Source organism: Pinus tabuliformis, chromosome 3_2 (assembly GCF_031772625.1).
Source record: "Pinus tabuliformis cultivar Carrire ecotype Pingquan chromosome 3_2, CPIR1, whole genome shotgun sequence".
Lineage (NCBI taxonomy): Eukaryota > Viridiplantae > Streptophyta > Pinopsida > Pinales > Pinaceae > Pinus > Pinus tabuliformis.
In genome coordinates, this window is record NC_142302.1 from 1,130,234,718 (window position 1) to 1,130,260,971 (window position 26,254).

Below are 26,254 nucleotides of genomic sequence, written 5' to 3' on the forward strand. Positions count from 1 at the left end.
ATCCTTCTTATTCGATCATGCTCATGAGATAAAGCATTCAACCATGTTATTTGGAACTATATGATGACATGACTTTATTTATTAAGTATATACATACCTCTTCCTCCTTTTGGTCATTTATACTTCCTTCTAGCAACTTCCTTTTCTTGCTTGAAGATGAAATTTCTTCAACCAATTTGACACGCTGCACTCCTATGTCACCATATCATCATTCTTCTAAACAATGGATCCCACAAAAGGTGAAATGTAGACAATAAGTGAGACACTTGCTTCTTCCAAGTAGAGGTGAACCTTCTCATAAAGATTCCAGTGGAGGATCTCGATGACCCTCATTCTACAAATGCTCCTTTCTAATAATGATGATGATGACCTTTCTTTATCCTTCATCTTGCTAGATGACTTTCTTCCAACCATATGTACTTCTAGTTCGGTTGTCCTTATATGCTTTCAATGGAGATGACATGAGCTACTTCCTTTCTATTAGGATGACTGCTAAACCATGTCGACTTTCTACTTCAGCTATCCTTCCATGCTTCTATGATGATGTCATCCCTTTCTTGCTATAATACACCCTATCATACTTGTGATGCTTTCTATCATCTTCTATAACTGAAAAGAACTAAGTGAAGAAGATTATCTCATTCATAGTAGAGATCTTTCACTTCCTCCATGATTTCTTCTTTTCTATTTCTTCCATTTCATCGGTAACACGGGCTTCATTTTTTCCTTTCTCTTCTTATTGTCCTTTTTGAGTTCGCGACAATTCCTTTTATAGTGCCCATATTCATTACACTCATAGCATTGTATCTTTGACATATCGATTTTCTTATTTTTATGAGGACCAAACTTTCCTTTTCTCCTGGTCATGGCAGCATATGTTTGAACTTGTTCCTTTAAACCAACATCGCTCTTTGCCTTCAATCTAGTTTCTTCAATCTTACATAATGACCAAAGTTCACTGAATGGAGTGGCTTGCTTCTTTCCATATATACTTGGTACAAAGTTGCCCCATTAATCAGGTAGTGCATTGAGCACAACAGTGGTCATCTCTTTATCAAACATTATTTCTCCTAGTTCTTGTAGTCGATCTCTTATTTGTGACACCCTCATAAGGTATGAGGTTATCCCTTCTTCCTTTGATACCTTAATCTTGCATAAATTGGTTCTCAACAATATAACTTCTGCTGCAGTGCTTATAGAAAACAATTCTACCAACTTTCCATAGATATCCTTTGATTTCTCCAACTATGCTACATAAGGGATGAGTGAATCCTTTATTGATTCTATGAAGATTCTTTGAGCCCTTATTTCCCCTTTCATATACTTCGATAATGCTTGAGCTTGTTCTTGAGCAGGTTTAGTGATGGAGCCCTATACATATTCAATAGCTTCATTCTCTATGAGGATCAAATCTATCCTCTTCATCCATGCAAGGAAATTTGATGACCCAACCAGTTTATTGCTTTCCTTGCAGAATGAAGTCATTTTGGTAGTAGATTCAGATATAATTATAAAGATACTTACTTGTCAAGAGAAGATGCTCCTTGATGATGATATCTTCAACTAGATGCCTTCTTGATGATGTTGATAATAAAATATGCCTTATTGATGAAGATGGCTTCCTTCAAGTATGCTTGAAATGTGATCCATTCTTCAATGAGAGGGAGATCACCTTGACTTCTTTGATGATGATGGCAATGCTTCCTCTTGCTTTCTTTGGATGTAGAAATGTAGAGTATGGAGACTTCAAATGCTTCAAAAGTGCAGTCCTCCTTTCTTTGAGTGGAGGTAGGGTCCTTGAGGTCTTCTTCTCCTTGTGACGATGTGATCTTTGAGATGAGTACTTATCCTTGGTGCTTCTTAGTCCTCCTTAATGATTTCCTTGTGCTCGGTCCTTATGTATCCTTCTTCAATGATGTGATCTTCAAACTGCCTTTCCTTGTTGTCAATTTAGCTCTAATACCATGTTGAGAAATCTAGGGGCAACTAGATTAGGTGATTTCTCTTTTTTTGATAATGTGATGTATTTTTACTTAACTTAATTAACTTCTTCTTTCACATGATTATTATAGTGTTCTCTATCATCAAACAACTACTAAACAATGAAGATCAATGAGATGAGAACACAAAATGTTGGTTTCTAGCCAGGTCCAAAACCTCTCCTTTTGAGAAGAAAACGCACAAGAATTCTTCTCTTCTTATCGAATCTCCAAATGACGAATTCCAAGACCTAGGACTCTTGACAAAGTCCCCTCCAAGACCAAGTCAACCTTCCTTCTTGATGAGCTTTCCTTACATAGCTTACAGCGACAAACTTTGACCTTTCCATCAACAGCTTTGACCCCAACAACTTCGACCCGAGCAACTTTTCCAGCAACTTCGACTTGCCCAACAACTTCCAGCAATTTCGACTTGCCCAACAACTTCCAACAACTTTGACTTGCCCAACAACTTCCAACAATTTCCTTGCCCAGCAAACTTCTAACAACTTCAACAACTTTACAAACCCTAACACAAGGGAGAGAGGTCCAGAACTTCGATCTTGCTTCCTTTGTTCTTATCCTTCATTTTCATCCTTCTAGTCTTGCTGCTTCTTTCTTCTAGAGATCGAATTTGCTTGTTGTGTGTCCAAACGAGGTGGAGTTCTTTCTTATATATAGGCTTTTCGGGTGTACGAATTGCCTCCATGTGGCAAACTTGATCTTTCATATAGGTCGACTTGTTGCAGCTCGTTGACAAGGTCTTAGAGGGTCTTTTATGACTCAAATAAAAAAAATTACATAATACAAGATGCCCAATGGGGTCATGTATGACAATAACTCTTTTGACTTCATAGTTCTATGACAAACCTAAAAGCACTCAATGGGTGCTTGACCTACAAATAAATTTACCTTGAGCATGAAACCCATGCATCGGGAATGAAATAATAAATTTATTTTTTTCTTTTCATCAAATACATAAAATCATGATTATAATAGACATTATGAAGATCGAACACGATTACACATATCAACACATGAAACTCAAAACCTTTAGGTTGTTCTATGTACACTTCTTCCTCAATCACACCAATGAGGAAAGAGGTCTTTACATCCATCTGATGTAAATTCCAAACTATAGAAAAAGGAATAGAAATAATGGATCTAATGGTAGTGTACGTGGCAACTGAGCAAATGTCTGATCGTAATACTCTCCCTCTTTCTGGGAAAACTCTCCATCCACAAATCTCGCCTTGTATTTGTCAATACTTCCATCCACTGCATTGGAGGTTACCAAAAAATTCCCTTAAGGTCTCGGCACAATTTCCCATACATCATTCTTCATAAACGAATGGTATTCTTCCAATATCGCTTCCTTCCAAAATTGTTGGTTAGTTTGATTCTTCAAAGGTGGAAGGTTTAGAATCAATGAGATTAGTCATCAACGTTGCATATCTAGAATACCTCTTTGGTCTCTTGCTTTCCTTGAAGGTGCCACGGGGTGTTGCATGTCCTTTTGCTTCTCGCAAAGTGGATCTAAGCAAGGTTGGCCTTTTCCTAATTTCAGGAACAACAACTGGGTCCAACGAATCACTAGACACTTTTGGCTCTTCTTGATGATCTACAACATGTTCTGAAGAATTGGATGGACCAGAACCTTCTTCCTTGGGGCCTTCATGTTCTTTGTCCTCACCAAAATCCATAGGAACTTCTTTGGATTTCCAATAGGCAACATTTTCATAAAAAATAACATCCTTGTTGACTTCAACTTATTTTTGTCCTACACGATAGATTCTATAGGGATTTGATGACTCATTGTATCCAACTAACATTCCTTTCTTTCCTGAAGGCTCTAGCTTGTTTCTCATATCTTTGGGTATGTGAATATAAACTAGACAAGCAAATATTCTCAAATGTCCAACCTATGGTTTCTATTCAATGAACGCTTCTTTAGGAGTCTTGTTTTCCAAAACTTGACGACGACTTATGTTTTGAATATAGACGGTTTTCATAGATGCTTCACTCCATAGAAACATAGGCAAGTCTTAATCATGCATCATTGTCTTTACAGATTCTTCAATGGTTTTGTTCTTTCTTTCATTAACTCCATTTTGTTGTGGACTTAAGGAACTATCAACTCCCTCTTAATCCCAACTTCTTTACAAAATGCAACGAACTCCTTGGATGTATATTCTCCTCCATTATCAAATCTCAAGATCTTGATTTTTTTTTCCCTTCGAATTTTCCACTTCAGCCTTAAATTTTTGAAACTTGTTGAAGACTTCATCCTTTGTCTTCATGAAGTAAATCCATGTCTTGCAAGAGAAGTCATCAATAAAGGCTACATAGTACAAAGAGCCTCCAAGAGATTTCATTGGCATTGGTCCACACACATCAAAATGAACTAGATCTAAAATTTCCTTGGTCCTACTTTCGCCGCTTGGAAAGGGCTCTTAACATTCATCCCCAGTGCACAACCTTTACAAACTTCTTCATGTTCTACCTGCAAATCTGGAACACCTATAACCATATGTTTTAAAGCAAGAAAAGCTCATAGTGGGGGTGTGCATATCTTATATGCCAAAGTTCACATGGATTGATGTCAATATGCACTAATGCTTACACTGGTTGTTTCAAGAGTCTATACAACCTTTCTTCACGGACTCCAATCATTCTAGCAAAATCTATACTTAAGCCCTTGGGCCTGTTGAAATTCAAGTGCAAACTAGAATTTCTAATCAAGATAATTACTTGTGACTATTTTTATGTCTTTCATTTAGCACTTATTTCATTCATTAGGTCATCAAGCAATTGTACAGGTATAATGCACAAAAAGACGAGATACCAAAAATTAAGCCAGAGGCTAGGGAAAAACCCACAAGGGGAAAATCCAGCAATCCTTTTCTTATAGAATCTTTAGTCAACAAGAGAAATCCAAGTCAAACCAACCAGTAACCCAAGTGCCATGTCAGCCCTCCATCTGTCCATAATATTGTTCACTAGACTGTCCACAAATCTGTCATTAGGATGAAATATATCACTGAAACAGAGTGCCTCAGGAACTTCGCTCAAGCCCAGAGAATATATTTCAGGAACTTTGTACTTCATCACATAAATACCAGCTTCAAAGCTCAGGTCTGTGTCTCAGGATCTGCCACACGAAGCTCGCATAATTATAGAGAGAAGGTGCCACAGAAAACTCGCATTAACCAAAAGAATGTGCCTCAGATTTGTATGCCACAGCCCTGAATTCTTTTCCACAGAAGAGAGACTGAATTGTTTGCCAAATGGCGGAGAATAGATGCCAATATATAGTTGTTTCCATGTCCGAAAAGATGTCTCTTAATATTGAGTCGAATTGTCCTCTGGAGGGCCGACTTGGCTGTTCGAATTTGACCAAAAAGTACATAAAAAATTAATTTTTCGTTTTCTTTTACATCTCAAATAAATTATTTTTTATTCTTTACAACATCATACATTATGAAGACTGAACCTAGTTACAAAATTCAACACTCCCTCTTAACTGGGGAGGTATTCATAATGACTATCAGGATGTTCTCAAGTTGAAGACTTGTATAAGAAATGATCATCAAGATTACAATAAGTATCATCACAATATCATCAATGGCATCAACCACATTGCCATAACCCAGTCAGTATCCCCGATGTATGGCACAAATGCATCGTTTGATAAGCAAGCTTACTCTAGAAAGAGATCAAAGCACAATGCTGGGAGGTTACAGCCTCTAGGACCATTCTCTCTAATCAGGTCAAAGTGACACAGGGATAACCTCCCTAATCAGATCACTATACAATGACAGAGAGAATGATTATCCTCGGCCGAACCAATTGTCCTATACAGGTCAAAATGACACAGGGACTACAGCCCTAATCAGGTCACTATACAATGACAGAAGAAAATGTTTGTCCACAGGACCATTCTTCCTAATTAGATCAAAGTGACACGGGGACTTACAGCCCGATTGGAGTACAATGCTCGAACAGTATGCCCAATCTAATGACAATCTAATGTAACAGTAACAATAACACAAGTGACCAATTAAAAAATAGAGATCAATTAATCATATGGACTCGACTATCTAGCCAAAGAAATAAAGGACGATCAATCCCATTGTATCAGCTGACTTCATTGTAATAAAGGCAAATATTTTACATAAGTCTGTTTCTTATGACGTTTCCGCTTTTCTTATATGCTCAAAAGTTTAGCATTCTGTGAGAGGTATAAACTTTCAACAGTAAGATCTTGAGTTCAGGATAACTGTGATTGTGACACTAAGGTTCACAAAGAGACATGAATTCATAAGGCAATCATCTTGAAAAAAAAAAAAACTTTTACCTATTGAAGAACAGTTTTTTAAATCTTAGGAAGCCATATACTTTAAAGATTTTTATTAAGAGAAAAGTTAAAACATCACAAAGAAGGAAAAGGATTCTCATTGCCATCGCAGAAAGAAAGAGAGATGTTGAAGACTAAGGAAGAATTTGTGATGCCATCAAAGACAGAGAAGTAGCAGAAGCCACCAACCCAACACCAGAAGAGGAGTATCAAAGACAGGGAGCTAGCAGTTGTAACTTAGCCAACTCTGGAAGAGGAAGAGGATTATAATAAATAGACAAATAGTAAGTGTGAAACCAAAGGCATGGAATGGTAAAAGCGTGAATAGCTCTAGTGTCTCCCCCCTGGCTCGTCCTGGTTTAAGCGATTAGTAAGGGCCATGACTGACTCGTGCTATAGTAATTAAAACCCACAACATCATGCCTGCCCAGTCTTGGTGAGATAGTGAAAAAAGAAATGAGGAAATTTGAGAAGCTTCTAGCAGAAAATGGCTGACACATTTTGAAGCAGAGAATAGTGTTCTACAGCAAACCATTCAGGTACACCTATTCCAGCACATTCAGACATTCAACTCGTAGAAAATAGGACACAGTGAGCAAGGATGACAAAGCCATCGAGCAATGACAAGAACACAAAAGATGGCTCCCTCTATTCATTGACATTGATAAAGGGATGGCCTGCAGCCCACAAAACAGTAACACTATTGCACCTGAATAGCAGAAGCAATACAAAAGAAAATTCTTTAATGAAGATGCAAGAGCTAAGGTGTTTTTCTTGTGATTGCTGTGAGATTATATGAAAAGAGCATAAGCTGTCATACAGAGAAATTTTATTTCCGGATCCAGAATTAAAGCACACAAGCATATGTGGCCTTATGCCTGCGGTCACTCATAAGTAGATCATAGTTAAGTACAAGGATATTACAATCAACTAGTTGGTTGTGATCATAGTTGTGCATTTTAGAATTTGAATGGGTTGTGTGTTGCAGTTTAGCCTGTCAAGGGTCACTTTCCTTCACACGTCCAAGGGAGATCCTGATATGATGCTGCCAATGGGCACTGAGCTTGTGATGGATGGGTTCTACTGCACAATTGCTTCTTTGCATTGTTGGTTTTACTTGTTTTACTAAAAATGGCTGACACATTTTGAAGCAGAGAAGTATGCTGCAGCAACCCATTCAGGTACACCTATTCCAGCACATTCAGACATTCAACTCATAGAAAATAGAACGCGGTGAGCAAGGACGACAAAGACGTCAAGCAATGACAAGAACACAAAAAATGGCTCCCTCTATTCATTGACATTGATAAAGGGATGGCCTGCAGCCCAGAAAACAGTAACACTATTGCACCTGAATAGCCCAAGCAATACAAAAGAAAATTCTTTAATGAAGATGCAAGCGCTAAGGTGTTTTTCTTGTGATTGCTGTGAGATTATTTGAAAAGAGCATAAGCTGTCATACAGAGAAATTTTATTTCCGGATCCAGAATTAAAGCACACAAGCATATGTGAGCTTAAAGCACACAAGAATAGTTGGTTGTGATCATAGTTGTGCATTTTAGAATTTGAATGGGTTGTGTGTTGCACTTTAGCCTGTCAAGGGTCACTTTTGTTCACATGTCCAAGGGAGATCCTGATATGATGCTGCCAATGGACACTGAGCTTTTGATGGATGGGTTCTACTGTACAATTGCTTCTTTGCAATGTTGGTTTTAACTTTTACTTGTTTTACTGAAAATGGCTGACACATTTTAAAGCAAAGAAGTGTCCTGCAGCAACCCATTCAGGTACACCTATTCCAGCACATTCAGACATTCAACTCATAGAAAATAGAACACGGTCAGCAAGGACGACAAAGCCGTCGAGCAAGGACGACAAAGCCATCGATCAATGACAAGAACACAAAAATGGGTCCCTGTATTCACTGACATTGATAAAGGGATGGCCTGCAGCCCAGAAAACAGTAACACTATTGCACCTGAATAGCAGAAGCAATACAAAAGAAAATTCTCTAATGAAGATGCAAGCGCTAAGGTGTTTTTCTTGTGATTGCCATGAGATTATATGAAAAAAGCATAAGCTGTTGTACCGAGAAATTTTATTTCCGGATCCAGAATTGAAGCACACAAGCATATGTGGGCTTATGCTTGCGGTCACTCATAAGTAGTAAGTACAAGGATATTACAATCAAAAAGTTGGTTGTGATTATAGTTGTGCAGTTTAGAATTTGAATGGGTTGTGTGTTGCAGTTTAACCTATCAAGGGTCACTTCCCTTCACATTTCCAAGGGAGATGCTGATATGATGCTGCCAATGGGCATTGAGCTTGTGATGGATGGGTTCTACTGTACAATTGCTTCTTTGCATTGTTGGTTTTACTTGTTTTACTGGTTTTAGTGAATTGTAAAGTAGAAAATTGCATATCTGAAATCAGAACGCAAGTCTCAGGATATCATTTACATTAAATAGTGAATATTCAGTCTTTATGCCAGTTCAATCATGCCTTTATTCAACTGTTACATACTTGAATGTAAATGATATTTTTAACAAACTTTAAATCTAAAGTAGAAGCAAGGTAAAGCCATGGGCTTTTCTTACCTGCTGCATATGAATATTCAACACAACGAACAGGAGCTTCATGCCTGCCCAATATATCCTCCTTCCTGGTGCTGAAATCATACCTGATCATTTAACAGCATGTTAAATAATACCTTCTTATTCTGTTAGATTCTACTCAGATCAAATAAAAATTCGATTCTTTGATCTCTGCTCTTTGCTCCTATGATTGTACTAACCTACTGGTAATGAAAATGCATGACATCACCAATATGTGACACAATGTGAAGTCTGTTAGGTACACCAGAGAAAGAAACAATCTATAGTAAGCAACAATCTTGTAGAAGACAAACTTGAAATGCTAAGAGAGAAGATACAAGTAGGGAAAACCATTCATAATCACTATAACAGATGTATGCAATACAATCAGAAAGCGAAACAAACATGCTACAACTGAAATGCTTTCAAAGTATGGATTGATAAAAGTAATATCATCTAAGATATTATCTTTAAAATACTACCCTTATTATCACATTTACGCTAACTCGTCGGATTTGCAATCATGTTCAAGATTGGTGACAACCATTTTTGGAAAAAAATGTTGCATGCTTCTAGCCAAAGCTCATAATTATTAAGATTTGCTTCCAACCCAAATTTCTCTTGCCCATCAAATAGTATCACCTATAGAGCTCACACTCATGATGGCGATGTTGTAGGTTCTAAGAGTACCCCCAACCAATCTAAAAAGTTCATTCCCAAGATATGCCAAAACGATATCAATCTCACTCTCACATTGAACCTCCAACCATCATAGGTGTTAAGAAATATAATGTTGCGCAAATTAAACAAATCCAATGTACCCTACTCAATTACTCTGTAAGAATGATTTCCTATGAAAACATGATTACAACATGCATGAAGGATCTATTAAATCCAAATGGTTCACTTTTCTGGGGAATTTGGAACCTTTACCAAGAGCTTTTGCTTGGCCACTTTTTAGGATCCTAATACAAGTCTCACAATTGTCAACCGTGATCAATGGGTATGCCATAACACCTTTGTAATTTTCTCCCATTATGTAGAAGACTTTTCTACAAAAATGTTGATTGTGTTCGACAATCCATTCTTGGTTTAGTTTTTCCTTCTTTTCTTTCTAAGCATTTATATTTAGTTACCAAGCCTAACCATTCTTGATTGTAGTCCATGCCTAAAAAAAATTACAACTCCAAGCCACATATGAGAATATATGGGAAATTCGATTTATCCCCAAAAGACTACAAGGTTTCTTTGGGGGGGAGATGTTGTTTATATTAATATATTAAAAACACCATAATACAACAAAAGAATATAAACTAAAAGTACTTCAAACAACTTAAGGAGAAAGAATATCTCTCGTCTATATTAAGCCAAGTAATCAAAATAAAGCATTTTCCAAGCAAAAGAATAGAGAAGTTAGACCTTATAAATACAACTTCACACCTAATCTTTCAAATATCATATATGATATAAGGTAGTGTATATAATCCAATGCCACATTGCATGGAAGTGAGAAGAAGCGACAAGGTCAATAACACCTAACTAGCTAGCATTCTATAAAATATTCTTATACAAAATTCTAACACTATTAAGAATGCTTACAATTCTAAACAATGTCGCAAACCATTTCTATCCTCCCAAAATGCAAGCATGAAGGATCAATAAACTTAGCACTCAACAATCTCTCCTTCGAGAGTCGTCCATAATAAAACAACACACATGGAACATTGGAAATCTCTTGAATCAACAAGAGAATCTAAAACATAACAATGCCCCTAGACAATCAACCCAATTAGCTTTTTCATCTGTAAGGCCCCATCTCTTGCTAACTGTTCCTTTAAAAGGCATATTTCATGCAAAGAGATTCATACAATCTATGAGAGTTGTAAATCCAAATGGGTTAATCCTAAAACGATATCCAATCTAGCCAATGGAGTATAAAGTGCAGTTATTAAAACATATGTTTAACCAACTAGAATGCTTAGCAAGAGGAAAAGTGTCCTTCCTAGCCATCATCCCACAAATCCTTCCAAGAAAATAGTCCCTTCCTATACAGTATCTGAGGAAGGAAACTATTGATGTGAGAAGCAACAAAATTCTAAACCTTCCAATCCCTTGCTAAATAAAAAGGGATATCAACAACCCACTCAAGCCTAGACCACTAGCAAGAAATATATGATATAGTTATTTTCCAAGCTTGCCAAATACTTTGAGAAAGGGTGAGCATCCAATCTTAAAATCATCTAGTGTATTCATCGCATTGCAAATCTGAAATGGCCCTCAAATACTAGGCTTATGTCTCCCATGGACAATTATATGCCTAATGAACACTTTACACAGTTCATCACCAAAAACATTGAACAATCCATTTCACTGTGAAGATAGGACCTTGTCGACTAAGATCAATCAAGCCCAAGCAACCATCCTGCTTCGGAAAAGTATAGACACTCCAAGGGGCAAAGAAAAGTGATCTATCACCATCAAAGCAATAGCCAATGAAAACCCCCTTTGAAGTCTTTCCAAGGGGCAAACTAGCAAGTACAAGAAATCCAAGGGTTTGACTAGTGACTATTTCCCTACAAATAGAAGAAACTTGTACTTCCACCTTTGAACTTTTTGTAGAAAATTGTTAGGTCCCTATAACCCCTCTGATTTCAATTAGTTTTACTCATCATTGTTTAATGCCCAACCCCATGGTTCATTTGCACATTAAAACATGAATATAAAATTGCAACTGAAACATTACTAGGCTACCACTACTCTTTCATTTCACATTCAGCTGATAAGAAACACAAGCATGCACACAAATGAACACTTGACTTTGGTCAATCTCAGAGCCTAGAAAAACCCCTATGGGGAAAAACAATTTGAAGAGGAGTTGACACAAAAGTAAATACACTTCATATACTTATCTCTCCCTTGAAGTTTGTGTCAACTTTCTAGTAATTTGCTCCCCACCCACCCCGCAGCCCAACCGGCCCAGGGTGGCGAGGGGCCGATTCCCGAAATTTGCCCCTGGTCACCCCGGGCCGATTGGGCCCTATGCCTTTGTTATGACCTCTAAACTTCAAATTGTGTGCCATTGCCAAACCTCTACTGCTAAGAAAATCGTGTCACCTTCAACAAACTAACCCCTTGATTTCAACGTTGTCAGATGAGGAATCTCTCCTCAAACTGTGTGCCACAAGTCTGCTAATATCACCCCAAAATTTGGGCTTCCAAATGAGGAATCTCTCCTCAAACTTCGAACTGACAAACTTTAGTATTCTCCTTGGTACCTTTTTCAACACTCTTGGCGCAACTTTTGGAGGCACGACTCCCACATGTAGCCAAGGGATACATCAACTCCAAATAAGATTGCAAGATATATAACAATATCTAAATTCCTCATACACTCCCAAGGAAAACTAAGCCATTCCAATTTCCCATCTATCATGATCTACAAAAAAATTGAATTGTAGTCACTCACAACAACCCTAGCCAAAGAGCAAAACACATCCAAAAAATCTAGTGTCACCACAACAAATACTTGAGAAACTTCAAGAGAGTAAAAAAGTCCATCTACAAAATGGTTGTTCAATATCCTCCACCCCCACAACCCCGCCCCGCCCCCACACCACCCCACCATGTAAAGCAATTCCTCTTACCCATCTATACATTTTTTATGCATCAAGGAGGTAACAAAGGGTATTTGCAACTAGGACATATAAATAGGAGCAATAGGTCAACTCTCTGATTTTGTTTGGATATCTAGACACTAGGAAATAGTTAATGTCAACTTGGTCTAATTTAATGTTAGGATAAAGTATGATTTTAGTGTATTTCACTGGTGTGCTTTAGTACTTTACTAATCCTACTGCCATAATCATGTCCTACACATAAGTGATTTGATGATTCAAACATCTCCTCAATCTTACCAACACTTGACCCATAGCTTAGCACCTAATTAGTCCATTATATATGTTTAAAGAGCATAGAAGGTAAATTGTTGTTGATCCATATAAAGATATATTCATGTAATTTATTCATTTTCTTGCATTAAGGTATTGCCTCAAGTGGTTGTGTTAATTGGGACCATGGACTATTTTCTTCTTTGAGGGTTTTAAGAAATAAAAACATTAATGTAGTTATCTCTAATCAAAGAACAATGTCTAAATGTGTTCCATGTTAGTTTTTCCAAAGACCCTAGAACCCAGCAAACCATTAAACTAGAAGATTACAAATCTATTGAATTAATTGCAAAGCTAGGTTCCTAAGAGACTATATATATATATATATAGACACACACACGTATGTGTGTGTGTGTGTTCCATGTTAGTTTTTCCTACGAACCTAGAACCCAGCGAACCATTAACCTAGAAGACTACAAATCTGTTGAATTAATTGCAAAGCTAGCTTCCTAAGAAACTATCTATATATATATATATATATATAAAAGACAAAAATTTCATATCGCCATTCATATTTTAGAATCTGGATTCTATATTTAAAAATACATAATCATCATCATGAATTCAACATAAACAGTGTCATCATCATCAATGATTATTATAACATTCAACAATTATCAAACTTATGTTTTAAATTTCAATCATCAACATCATCACCAAAATTAATAATGCACACTAAATTGTACATACTACAAATTACAAAATGAACTATGATTGGCAATCTACAATGATATGACATATTATGGTATTCAATGTTCACATATCATCAAATATGTCTTCATCCATGTAATTAAGATCCACATCAACATTTGAGCCCTCTCCGGGATGGGAGCATTGTTGCCATGTCCACTTGAAGATGCAATTATTGGTGAATCCTCATCAAACAAAGTCATATTGGACATGGCATTCAATATCATATCCAAGTCAGGCAGCTCTCACTCCACATCCCATAGTTTGGTGGACGAAAATTTGTATTTGTCACTCTTGTTTGACAGAAGGCGAAGGTTCGAATGAACACACACTAGTTCCTCAACCTTCTTGGAGCCCAACCAATTTCGCTTCACCTAATCGATGAAGCCATATGCACTCCAATTTCTCTTTGCTGAAAAGGACCTAGCCACTTGTGACAAGATCCTTATGGCCAAAATTTTTGGATATGCAGAAGTTCCCCACCATAGTAGTTCCACCAATTAATTGGACTTTATATGGTCTTGTCTCACATAGAATCAAGATCTGCAACCAAACCCTCTGATCCCACAAAATGAGCAAACTCTAAACGAATTTGAATCCCAATATCAAGATCTACAAATAGCTTTCTAAAATCTTTCTTAAATCCTTGTGAGACTTCTAGGTCTTGTTTGGTAAGGTTCTTTCTAGATTACTTAGCAACTCTACAAAATAATATTTTGGATTCATTGCATAGGCCAAAAGGTGCAATGGGTTGGTCATCTTGCTCCACCTTTTGGTCAATATATCTTTTACTTCTTTGTAAAAAACTTCATCTGGGTCATTCCCCTTGGCATTTATAACCACCCTTATCTTCTCTATCATGCAGTCAATGCCCTCATACACCTCTCCCAAATTAGGCATATATGTGTCAAACATGTGTAGCAAATCCACAATTGGCTTAGTAAATGCCACGTTGTACTCTATCCTACCCACCATTCATCTTCAAAACCCAACCTTTTCATTGCTTGTGCTTTTCTTGTTTGGGATTGCCTCCATTGATTCCAAAGAGAATTGCATAGCATTGATTGTAATGCTTCTTTCACCTGCATAAGCCTTGTTAAAACTATGTTGTGACAAGCAAAACAAGTCTCAGCAACTTGAAGTGCCTATGTTTCAATAAATTAAAAATCATCATTGATTGAATACCTATTCTAATTCACGAATCATGACTTATTTGAGAATCCAATTTACATATTTGAATTTAGAGTCATAGAAATTAGAATTTATGAAATAAACTTTAAAGTTTAGGTACCTTCAGGAGCTCCAACTTCGGAAATTCCATAAATATGTTTCCGGAAATCCAGATATGTATCACTATTTTTGTATCCAAAACATATACAAAATTATTAAAGAATGGCCCGAAACATTTCTAAACAGAGATTTGTCGTTTCCAAAAAAATGAAACGCCCAGGAAATCTATTTTTGACATTTCAATGTTGAATCGTACAAGTATTTGCTTCTAAAACGTTGAACAATGTTTCTGGGGGTTGGGAGGAACGTTTCTGAGATCCTAGATGTCAACTCAACCGCTCGCTTCTACCTACATGGGCTGCTAGCACTCTCTCTAACCAGACTAACGCACTTGTGGATAGTCTTTGTGCTCTAAAATCTTGTTGTCTAATCCATTGACTTGGGCTCTTGTAAGGTAATGTTGTAGTGTCCACCGAGTCAGTCAACCGTGGTTGGCGGCTCCAGGATGGGTCGCCTAGTGGCGAGCCTAACAGCCGCCAACCCTCTTTATATTTTTTTCTTTACCTTTTTGTTTAAATGAACTTTTACACAAGCCAAATCATTTTTTTTAATTTTTAGACTTTTGCTTAAAGCTTCTACATTGTACTTCATATGGCCTTCTTGGCCTGCGAAAAGTAAATTTGTGTTCATACATTGGTACGAATTTCCTCTAAAAAAAATTGCTTCGTACAATCATGGTCAATCCTAGCCCCAACGATCCTATACAACACTAGCACCTCAATATTCATTCCTAACATTAATTAACAGAAGCAAAACAGCAAAAGAGCCATTAACCTAGTAGATTACAAATCTACTAAATGAATTGCATAGCTAGGTTCCTAACATTAATTAGAGGAAGTAAAACATAACCAATCCCACAAAATAAATGACACAACCTATTCTACCCAATCAAATCAATTCGCCATTAAATTGATACAGAACCTACATGGGCTCTAGTCCTAAGATAATGGCCCAACTGAAAAAATACATGTACAACACTGAATCTAATCCAAGGAATAAAGCCTTCCTTGGTTGGTCTGGATCTCTTTGTTTCCTCCCTTTTACGCCCCCAACACACTAGAGAATTACATGCCTCACTAAGATGCCTCTCTTAGACTTGTATTGTTGTATGGTGTCTCTTCTCCCTCTCCTTAACCTTTTGCTTTTACAACTTTACATTGAACTAAATCCCTAACCCTAATCTCAAAGGTGATTCACAACCAAGATTAGATCTCACCTCACTTGAGATCACGGGCAAAGATTAAAAACATAATGACTAAAGTAAATACTTTATTTTTTCTAATGTTTCTTTAGCTCAATTAGCAAAGATAACAATGATGTGCTTCTCTTAACTTAGACTTAGGCTAAGTTACAAGTGCAATTTGCTCACACTAGAGCAAGTGTCTAAGGAGACTTTGGGAAACTTCTGTGAAAAATCCTAAGCTGGAATCCCTACTATAGCAAATTGATGTTACTTCTCCTACTTGATTAAATCATACAAGTTATTTACCGTCTTCTACGGTAAATTTCAAAGTAAATACATCTACAACCTTCACTTAATTTACATATATGCAGAACAAAACACTGAGCAAGAAAGAAAATACAACACATAGAACACAGTTATTTTTGGACAAATAATCCCTAGAAAAACCCAATGCGGGAAAATTGATGCAACAACTCTGAGGGTTTTTTATTATGTAGGAGAAAATTCAAAGTACAATTCTTAGGATGTTGAACTAGTAATCCAATACAGAGAGAATATTGAAATGATCTCACCCTGTCACTGGAGAATCAGTAACTAATCCTTCAGCTCTAGAGGCTCTGTGTCACCCTCTGCATGGCTTTTGCACAAAACTACGTTACCCTAGGCAGCTCCTATGTCACCCCTCTTAGGTATTATGTTGCCTCTATGCTCTGGATCCTCTGTTGGCTGAGATATCAACTTTCCGGCCTCCCAAACTCACACCCTTGCTTCCGGCAACTCAACTTCAACTTCCCTCAGCAGAAACTCGACTTCCCCTCACTGACTTCACTACCTCTACGTAAGCCAGCGTCAACCTTCCTCTGGACATCTTTCTATCCTCTCTCTGCCTTGTACTCTCCAGAAATTCCTTCTCCCGGTTTCTCACTGCCCCTCTGTTACAAGATCTTCTCAATTGATTTTCCTCCTGAGAACTTCTCACTTCAGAAAATTGATTTTCTCAATCTTTTTGTGTGTTTTCCAAATGACCCTCAAGCCCCTTCTTATATCTTCCTGTTGGACAACCAACGGCCTAGATTAAAACATAATCAAAGGCTCTGATCGTTTTGACTTGATCCATGGATTTTTCTAGAAGTTTCACCCCTGATTAGATTAATACCCATTAATATTTTAATTTTCGTAAGTTTAGACTTAGGAACCCCATTAAAAATATTAATTATTTTAATAAAATCATTTTGGGTGGAATTTCCCATAATGCTTTTTGGGTTCTCTGGAATACTTGTGCCCAAGCCTCCCTGAAAAATTTGAGGCTTAGAGGGCATCCGATGCTACCCCAAATCAACAAATTCCACATGCCTAGACTCTTGGGCATGTGCAAAAGTACATGCCCGAGCTATAAACATCAAAATTCCACCTATATGAATATGCCCTATTTTTCAAACACGGCACCAAAGTTACTTTTGCTTACCTTTTCTACTAGCTCTTTTTATTTGGACAATCAATTTCTAATTTAAAATCATATTATTTACAAATTGTACAATGGCCAAAACATGTGAGATCTTCTTTATAAACATAATTTATTTCACCTGAAAATCCAATATGGAGATTTCATTGGGAAGGAACTTTATCAAGCCACCTTGGGAACAAAAGTAGTCCCCATTGATGCATTAAAGACAGCTAAGAGTGGTTCACATAAAAATTAAGGATCCAGTGGACGAATAATAAGATAAGAAAACTTTATTTAAGTCTAACAAATGAACGTAAATAGGCCAATCAATCTACTAAGTACAAATGTATCGACACATTAGGAGTCTAAGGTCACTCTTATAAAAGCTAGAATCAAATTTAATCTAAGATCTCGAGTCTATAAACAAGGGTAAAAATGCTACTAGAAAATTTGTACAAATACAAGAATTGATAAGGATTCAAGGTAAAAAAAATCATTAGAGAGATGTCAAGAAGGGTAGAAGAAGATCAATCACCCCTAACCCTATCAATAAAAGAAAAGAAGCCAACCTAGCTTTGTAGGTTATCCACCTTTGTATATGTATCTCTGAAAGCATCAAAGGTCGAAAAGAAGAAACACCCAATAGAGGATTGTCCAGAGGTGCTAAAAGAAGAATCAAATCTACTAAATGTCTCATTGTCTCGAGGAAGGGGCTTGTTACTATTGTTTAGAATCAAATGGTTATATATAGAAAGGATGACCCCTATTCTAAGATCTGAGAAAATAGCTCCAAATGGGTCTTGTTGAAGGGGGTAAAACACCTCCCTATTTAATTTTCTTAGGGCTAGATTGTTCTTTGTTGTAGATAATTGCATTTTAAACGTTTTCATCATTTACTTATCGCATTCACCCCATAACATCTTAACATCATTAACAATTATGTAGAAAGAAAAACAACATCAACAATGCGGCGGAACAATAAAGGACAGTAGAAGAAATGCATACACAAGAGACACTAGGAGTTAGATCAGAGACCAGGGCAAAACCCCACAAGGGGGAAAACCCAACTAGATTCTTCTTCTATTAGATATTCATCAATTGTTCAGCTGAGATACAAAGAACATCCATAACAAGATTCATCAACTACATCAGTTCACCTAGGGCCAACCCAAGCCAGTTCACAACTTAGTTTCTGAACTGAACGAAATTAATCTGAGAGAGTTGTTATCACATCATCGTCTAGAGTGGCATCAGAAGTAACATCATGATTGTTCAATGTCATCATCTATCATGGAGTAAGAGCATTGTCCAAGGTCACTACCATCATTTAAGTGCAAGGTTATTGTCACATGAGTCATATCATAATCACTGCCATATGAACCATAGAAGACCTCTATCATATGTATCAAAGAACATTGTCATATGAACCACAAGACTAGGGTCATTGTATCATACTTGACTAGGGTCATCGTTACATGTATTACAGCAATCATTGATACACACCAAAGTCATTGTATCATATGCATGAAGATCTTTGTTATGTCCATCAAAGGGTTTGTTACCATAGGTCACGACCATATTCAAAATCACTGACACATCACCATTGTAGTTATGGTGTCACTATCATATTGTCAACTAGGTCACTGAGGCATTGTTCACAAGATCGCTATTATGTAACAAATTCAGTGCCATACCAAAAATATTAGTGTTGTTATATCATATATCACAATACATAGTTATCAAGAATCCAGAGGGACATATATCGAACCTCAAACCACAGAAATATCTGTGAGTCTCATACATGAACTAAAGTTGACTCACGATAAAGAACAAGTTATGCAATCAAGTTCTTATGTAATCAAGTCAAACCACATGGGAGATAGAACCAATCCATTGTAATGTGAGCCATAGAACAAGCCACACATCATTGTAATGCTCTGACTCATACATCACCGTAATAATCAGTCACTGTAATGATATATCATTGTAATATGTTACTCTACGTCACTGTAATGATCTGTCATTGTAATATGCTACTGCAAATCACTATAATGATTTGTCACTGTAATTACCCAAGTTGTTCATCCCTCTAATAATCCAATACATCATGTAATATGTGCGCACCATAGAGCAGAAATAGTGGATCATTGTACCATAGAGATTATGTATATAGTGAGTCAAACTAGTCATGCAAGCTCAAGAATATATGTGTGAGCCAACCCGAAAATGTAATGCGGGCTTCAACAAAGATGTGACCCATAGAAGTTATGCGAGCTTTAGAAATGATTATACGAGCCACTACAAATAAAAGTGGGCCACAAAACAGAGTATACGAGTTATACGTGCCACTGTGTTCGATCTACAACAAACCATAGATAGATGTTACCTTAGACAAATGTGAACCTTAGATGTACATGCAAGCTCAAAAAATAAGAGTTACTAATGAGCGAGCCACAAAGAGAACAGTGCATGCCTCGGAAAATTATGTGATCCTCCATAGTATTACATCGAGCCATACGAATCGCAGAGAGATGTACTCGAGTGTTTTTCCTTCAAATGTGGCACATCGATGGGGATTTTATAGTTGATCTTCATATGGATGGAGGCATACCTTGGGGCAAGCCAACATTATAAAGTCGACTCGTGGAGGGAAATTCAAATTCCCTTTTCAATAGTTTTCCCTTTTAAAAATTGGAGCCGACTTTAGCATCATCAATATTTCTTTTGCCTAATTAAATTTCAAGATCAAATGCAAGAAGGGGCTCAATGGGAATTTCTCCCTGGCTGTTGATTTCAACACTCCCTCTTAGCTAGAGAGGAATTTCCATCTGAATCATAAATTTTATCTCGAATATCCAGGTCAACAGCAACATGTCTCGACTCATCTCATCTTGTCTCATCTCATAGAACAAGAGTAGTCCATCAATCCTCCAAATCCTACTAGTCTCAAAGTCAAATCTAATGACCTTCATCTCAGTTATATCAACAAGCCATCCATCTCATCATATCTCAACATAACTTGGTTCCTTTGATCATCAGTTGAACAATGATGTCTCGATCTAAAGAAGAAGAATCATCGTAGGTGAGATTCAACTACCACCCTATACCCAAGGACAATAGGTGAGATCCACTTATCACACAAGTAAGGATCACACTCTATCCTATTAACCTATGACAATAGGCAAGATCTACTTACCATGAGAGATGATCACACTCTGTCCTATTGCATGTTGATCCTTCCCACATAGACCCTCAAGAGTCAAGTGGTAGAACACCTGCATCCATCACTTGAGTGAGATACTACTTACCATAAGTGGTAAGGATCACACCCTATCTCAAGTAACCTCAACCCATTGGCCAGATGGGGAGGAACAATCCCAACAAGCCCAGCTTCAGGGTAGGATGCCAAACGGGGTATACTCTGCCAAGTCCTAGACTTGATCGTAGGGGGAGAAACCCACTTGTCATTAATGACAAGGATCACACACACGCCCTACAATGACAATAGGCGAGATCTATCTACCATCAAGGTAAGGATCACAACCCATCCTATTATCCATAGTTCCCTCAACCCCAAGAATTCTAAGGCTCAATTCATCGCCCTGGGAACTCAAATAGGCGGGAAGAGCATATCTCAGTGTTCTCGATCAGTCGGGACCCTTTCCTCTCATTAGTGCCTTCACAAGGCTTACAGCTGTTAGTCCTAGCCATAGTGCATGACACTTAGAGAATATCAAGTCAACCACAACCTTACATGTTGCAACACAAGGATCCAATTGTCTGCCTGCTCATTAATCAAAATGTCAAGTCTCATTGCTACTTTCTTCACCATATCTCTGATATAGTGATATCTGATCTCAATGTGCTAGAATCTGTCATGAAACACGGGATTCTTTGAATGTCGGATCTCATAATATGACACAATATATCATAGTCGTGCCCAGTGTATGCTCAAACAAATCTCCAAAGAGCTTTCTCAACCATATTGTCTCGCAATCAGCCATGTTAGCAACAGTGCACACTGCCTCTCAAAGCAACAAATTTCTACATCGAGAAATCATCCAAGAAACCAGGGCAGATCTAAGACAACACTCAGATGTGCTTTTTCGGTCAACAGCATTCTCAGCATCAATGTATCCATAAAGTCTCACGTATATGCCAGTGTGTCCCAGTTCATGAAAGACTACATTGTCTAGGTATCCAAATACCATTTGTGCAACATTCCAATATACATATCCATCCACTGTATGGCTCAAAGAACATACTAGAAATCAAGAATCCATCTAGTTGTCGGCTCATCATGGGATTCCATCAAAACTGTATCTGAAGAGGAAGCTCACTCAACTGCTTAAGTGTAAACCATCCCTGACAGCATGCTTCCTTTGACAAGGAAGTCCTTATCATCTCTTTGTTATACTTCTAATGTCAGGAAGTGGATCATCAAGGGTTAACTACCTTTGGCACTAAATGTTGAAATAATCTTAAACTTGTCAGAATAATTTGTTAGCTTATAAAACCAAATATCAAATGCATACCTTCAATAAGAGAGATCGAAGGTCGCATCAAATGTTCATCATTCTAGCCTACCACACTCAGGGAACTTGCTAGAGTCTAGGTGGGGGTTTCCTCAATCTGCAATTGTGAGTCCTCTATTCATGCACCTTAAAGTTCTACAAGTACATCATAAAGGAAGGTCACTTTACATATATATCTAAGGTACCACGCAATAGGAGCTAGGATAGCCTTCTTTCTCTGAGAGCATATTACTTATCATAGTTTGAACCATATCGCAAAAGCATCAAAGACTGCTACATCTCAGATTGTTGGAAATAATACTAAGAGGGGGGGTGAATCAGTATTATCAAGTTCTTTTAATAAATCTTCCTTATTTATTCTTTGAATTATTTTTGCATGTCAGTACCATAAAATAATGAGCATGAACAAAGAAAACAGATAGTCACACCAAAGAACACAAGATGTAAGGTGGAAACCCAATGTGGGTGAAAACCACCTGCTGCAATATGTCTCTATCTTCTTTCAAATTAGAAACTCCTTTTACAATGGTTTTGTACTGGTGCAGTCCTTTACCAGTACGCAGGCTGCAACCTGCAGAGAGCTACAACTCTCTCTCGTTTTCCAGTCTCTCCTGGAAGGGAGCTACAACCCCCTACTTCTTTTCTTTCAAGGACCACTTTTCATAAATTTTCAAACTGGATCCAAGAACATCAAAAACCCATCAACTACACTTGCATCATCAATCTCTGATTTCACCAAAGCCAACCCGCATACAGATCTGCAAATATTTCCTTATAACTTTGCAGTTGTTACATTAGACATACCCAGATCATAACATGTGTAAAATAAAACATGCATCAATAATTCAGACCCAGATTATTAGATTTATAGATCAAGCGTATGCCACATATCACAGATCAAAATCATATAGAGATACCACTATTCCAGCCTTAAGATTTTGACCCATCAATAGAACTTATCCTTCTCCTTACGCTCAGGTTCCTTCTTCATTCAGATCCAGATCTGCACCAAAACCCAATCACAATATTCCAGATCTAGCACTTTATCAGATATTCGATAATTCAGAAGATGCTTTGCCAAATGATCTCCTTCCTCTTTTATAGTCTTAGGCCTTTCACAATACCACGGGCCAAAACCATAGGATCAAAACACTGTTGGACTAATACCATGAACCAACCATGAAAGTACGTGAGATCAACACTTTTGGATGCAATACCACGGGCCAAAACCATAGGATCAAAAACTGTCGGACTAATACCATGAACCAACCATGAAATTGCGTGAGATCAACACTTTTGACGAGGTACCATGGTCCAAAACCATAGGTTCAAATACCAAGGACTAACTACCATGGACCAAAGGTAAGTTCTCCAACATATACACGCTTTTCCTTGCATGAAAGTGCGTACCAAGGTCCAAAAACAAATACCAAGGACTAACTACCATGGACCAAAGGTAAGTTCTCCAACATATACGCGCTTTTCCTCATAGGTTCAAATACCAAGGACTAACTACCATGGACCAAAGGTAAGTTCTCCAACATATATGCGTTTTTCCTCATAGGTTCAAATACCAAGGACTAACTACCATGGACCAAAGGTAAGTTCTCCAACATATACGCACTTTTCCTTGCATGAAAGTGCGCGAACTTTTTCTCTACATGAAATAAACTTTTCTCTGCATAAAAGTGCGTGAACTTTTCTCTACATGAAATAAACTTTTCTCTGCATAAAAGTGCATGAACTTTTCTCTACATGAAATAAACTTTTCTCTGCATATAAGTGCGTGAACTTTTCTCTACACTATAATTTATTATCTGAGATGAGTGGGTTGCCATCAAGTACAACATATGTATCATAATGCCAACACAGATATCAAGAATAGTACTTTCATGAAGGACATATTGCTCTCAGCATCATATCATATTGTTGCCCTCAATCTACTCCCTCTAAATAGGAAGCTTCTTCAATCAACCAATGAGACTACAATCCTTCCTTTGAGGTCTTGAGCTCTTGACCATTTCATAAGTCATGGGATGGCTTTATATCATCCTCAATCTTTAATATGGAAAGCTTGATCCTCACGTCCATTAAATGTACCTGTGACCCCAAAACAAGAGCAAGAGCAATAATGGCAAAGTAAATAATCATAATGAAAGTGTACCTCGTGATGAGGCAAGATTGTGTTTCTTTTCTAGATGTAAAGAGTGGCTCCTTCATTTTCCGCCACCAACCCCCTTTTGAAGTTTACTCTTCCCGCACCATCTCCCTCTTGGAGCTAACAATTCCTACAATGCTCTTGAGAGGGATCTACTTTCCTTGATCTCGTCCAATAGATTAGTGAAAGAAGCATTCAAATAATCATGCAAGAAGAATAAACAATAGTTTTAAATGATGAATCTAAACAAGAGCAAAACTAACATGTCTTCAAAGTACTTATCTTTAATGAGGATTATTGACTCCCTATTGATCTTGCACCACGGACTATCATCCATGTGTCAATATCATTTGCAAAAGAAGAAATGCTTCACTTGTATCCTTGATTTTTACAATGGCAACCAAGCTCAACTATCAATGTATATGATGACCATTGAATTTGCATCACACCCTCTCTTAGGGTTTCTATGAATCTATCATGGGCTTCTCACCAATCATGTCATACTAGGATTTCTATGAGTCTATCAAGTACTTGAATAATTGAATGGCATCTTAAAGTTCATATCATATCATTAATAATTATGAATCATACCAGGCCTCTTTCATAGGAAGGCCACTCCTAGGGTTTCTCCCAAACCCCACCTGTAATTGCAAGATCAAAAAGTCTCCCTAGGGTTTCCTTCAAACCTTAGCATTCTTTTAGGTCTCAGCGATCTTCATCTGCTTCCATCATCGGTGTCTTTAAGGGGGTGTTCTCAAGGACTTTTCTATAGCCCAACTATGATCCCATGTTAATTTTCTTAGGGTTGGATTGTTCTTTGTTGTAAATAATCACATTTGAAACTTTTTATTCATTTACTTATCACATTCACCCCTAACATCTTAACATCATTAGCAATTATGTAGAAAGAACAATAACATGAACAATGCAGCGAAACAATAAAGGACAGTAGAAGAAAAACATACACAAATAGAGACACTGGGAGTTAGGTCAAAGACGAGGACAAAACCCCACAAGGGGGGAAACCCAACCAGATTCTTCTTTTATTAGATATTCATCAATTGTTTAGCTGAGATACATAATATATCCATAACAAGATTCATCAACTACATCAGGCCTCCCAGGGCCAACCCAAGTCGGTTCACAACTTCATTTGTGAACTAGACGAAACAAGTCCAAGAGAGTATTGTTACCACATCATTGTCTAGAGTGGCATCATACGTAACATCACCATTGTGCATTGTCATCATCTATCATGGAGTAAGAGCATTGTCCAAGGTCACTACCATCACATAAGTGCAAGGTTACTATCACATGATTCATATCATAATCACTGCCATATGAAACATAAAAGACCTTTGTCATATGTATCGAAGAACATTTTCATATGAATCACAAGACTAAGAGCGTTGGCATCATATCTCATAAGAGCGGATCATTATATCATACCTCACTAAGGTCAATGTTACATGTATTACATCAATCATTGATACAGAGCAAAGTCATTGTATCATATGCATGAAGATCTTTGTTATGTTCATCACAAGGTCTATTACTATAGGTCACGACCATATTCAAAATCACTGACACATCACCATTGTAGTTATGGTGCCGTTGTCACACTGTCAACTAGGTCACTGACGCATTGTTCATAAGATCACTATTATGTAACAAATTGACTGCAATACCAAGAACATTAGTTTTATTATATCATATATCTTGATACATAGTTATCAAGAGTCCATAGGGACATATATTGAACCTCAAACCACAGAAATATATGTGAGTCTCATACATGAACTAAAATTGACTCGCAATAAAGAACGAGCTATGTAATCAAGTCAAACCATATGCATGATAGAACTAATTCACTGTAATGGGAGCCATAGAACAAGCCACACATCACTGTAATGATCTAACTCATACATCATTGTAATAATCAATCACTGTAATGATTTGTCACTGTAATAATATGTCACTGTAATATGTTACTATAAGTCATTATACTGTGTTACTGTAATGATCTGTCACTGTAATGATCTATCATTTGAGTTATTCGTCCCTGTAATGATCTGAC

The 26,254-nt window shown here is 37.3% G+C and overlaps 1 protein-coding gene across 1 annotated transcript in view; it reads right to left on the reverse strand.

Annotated features, from left to right (window-relative positions):
- Positions 1-26,254, reverse strand: part of LOC149184660 (mitotic checkpoint protein BUB3.1-like) — a 73,617-nt gene that overhangs the window by 19,222 nt on the left and 28,141 nt on the right. The window contains exon 3 of the mRNA XM_089417646.1: positions 8,934-9,016. Within this exon, the coding sequence (XP_089273772.1) occupies positions 8,934-9,016 (83 nt within the window). The remainder of the gene's footprint in view (positions 1-8,933; positions 9,017-26,254) is intronic.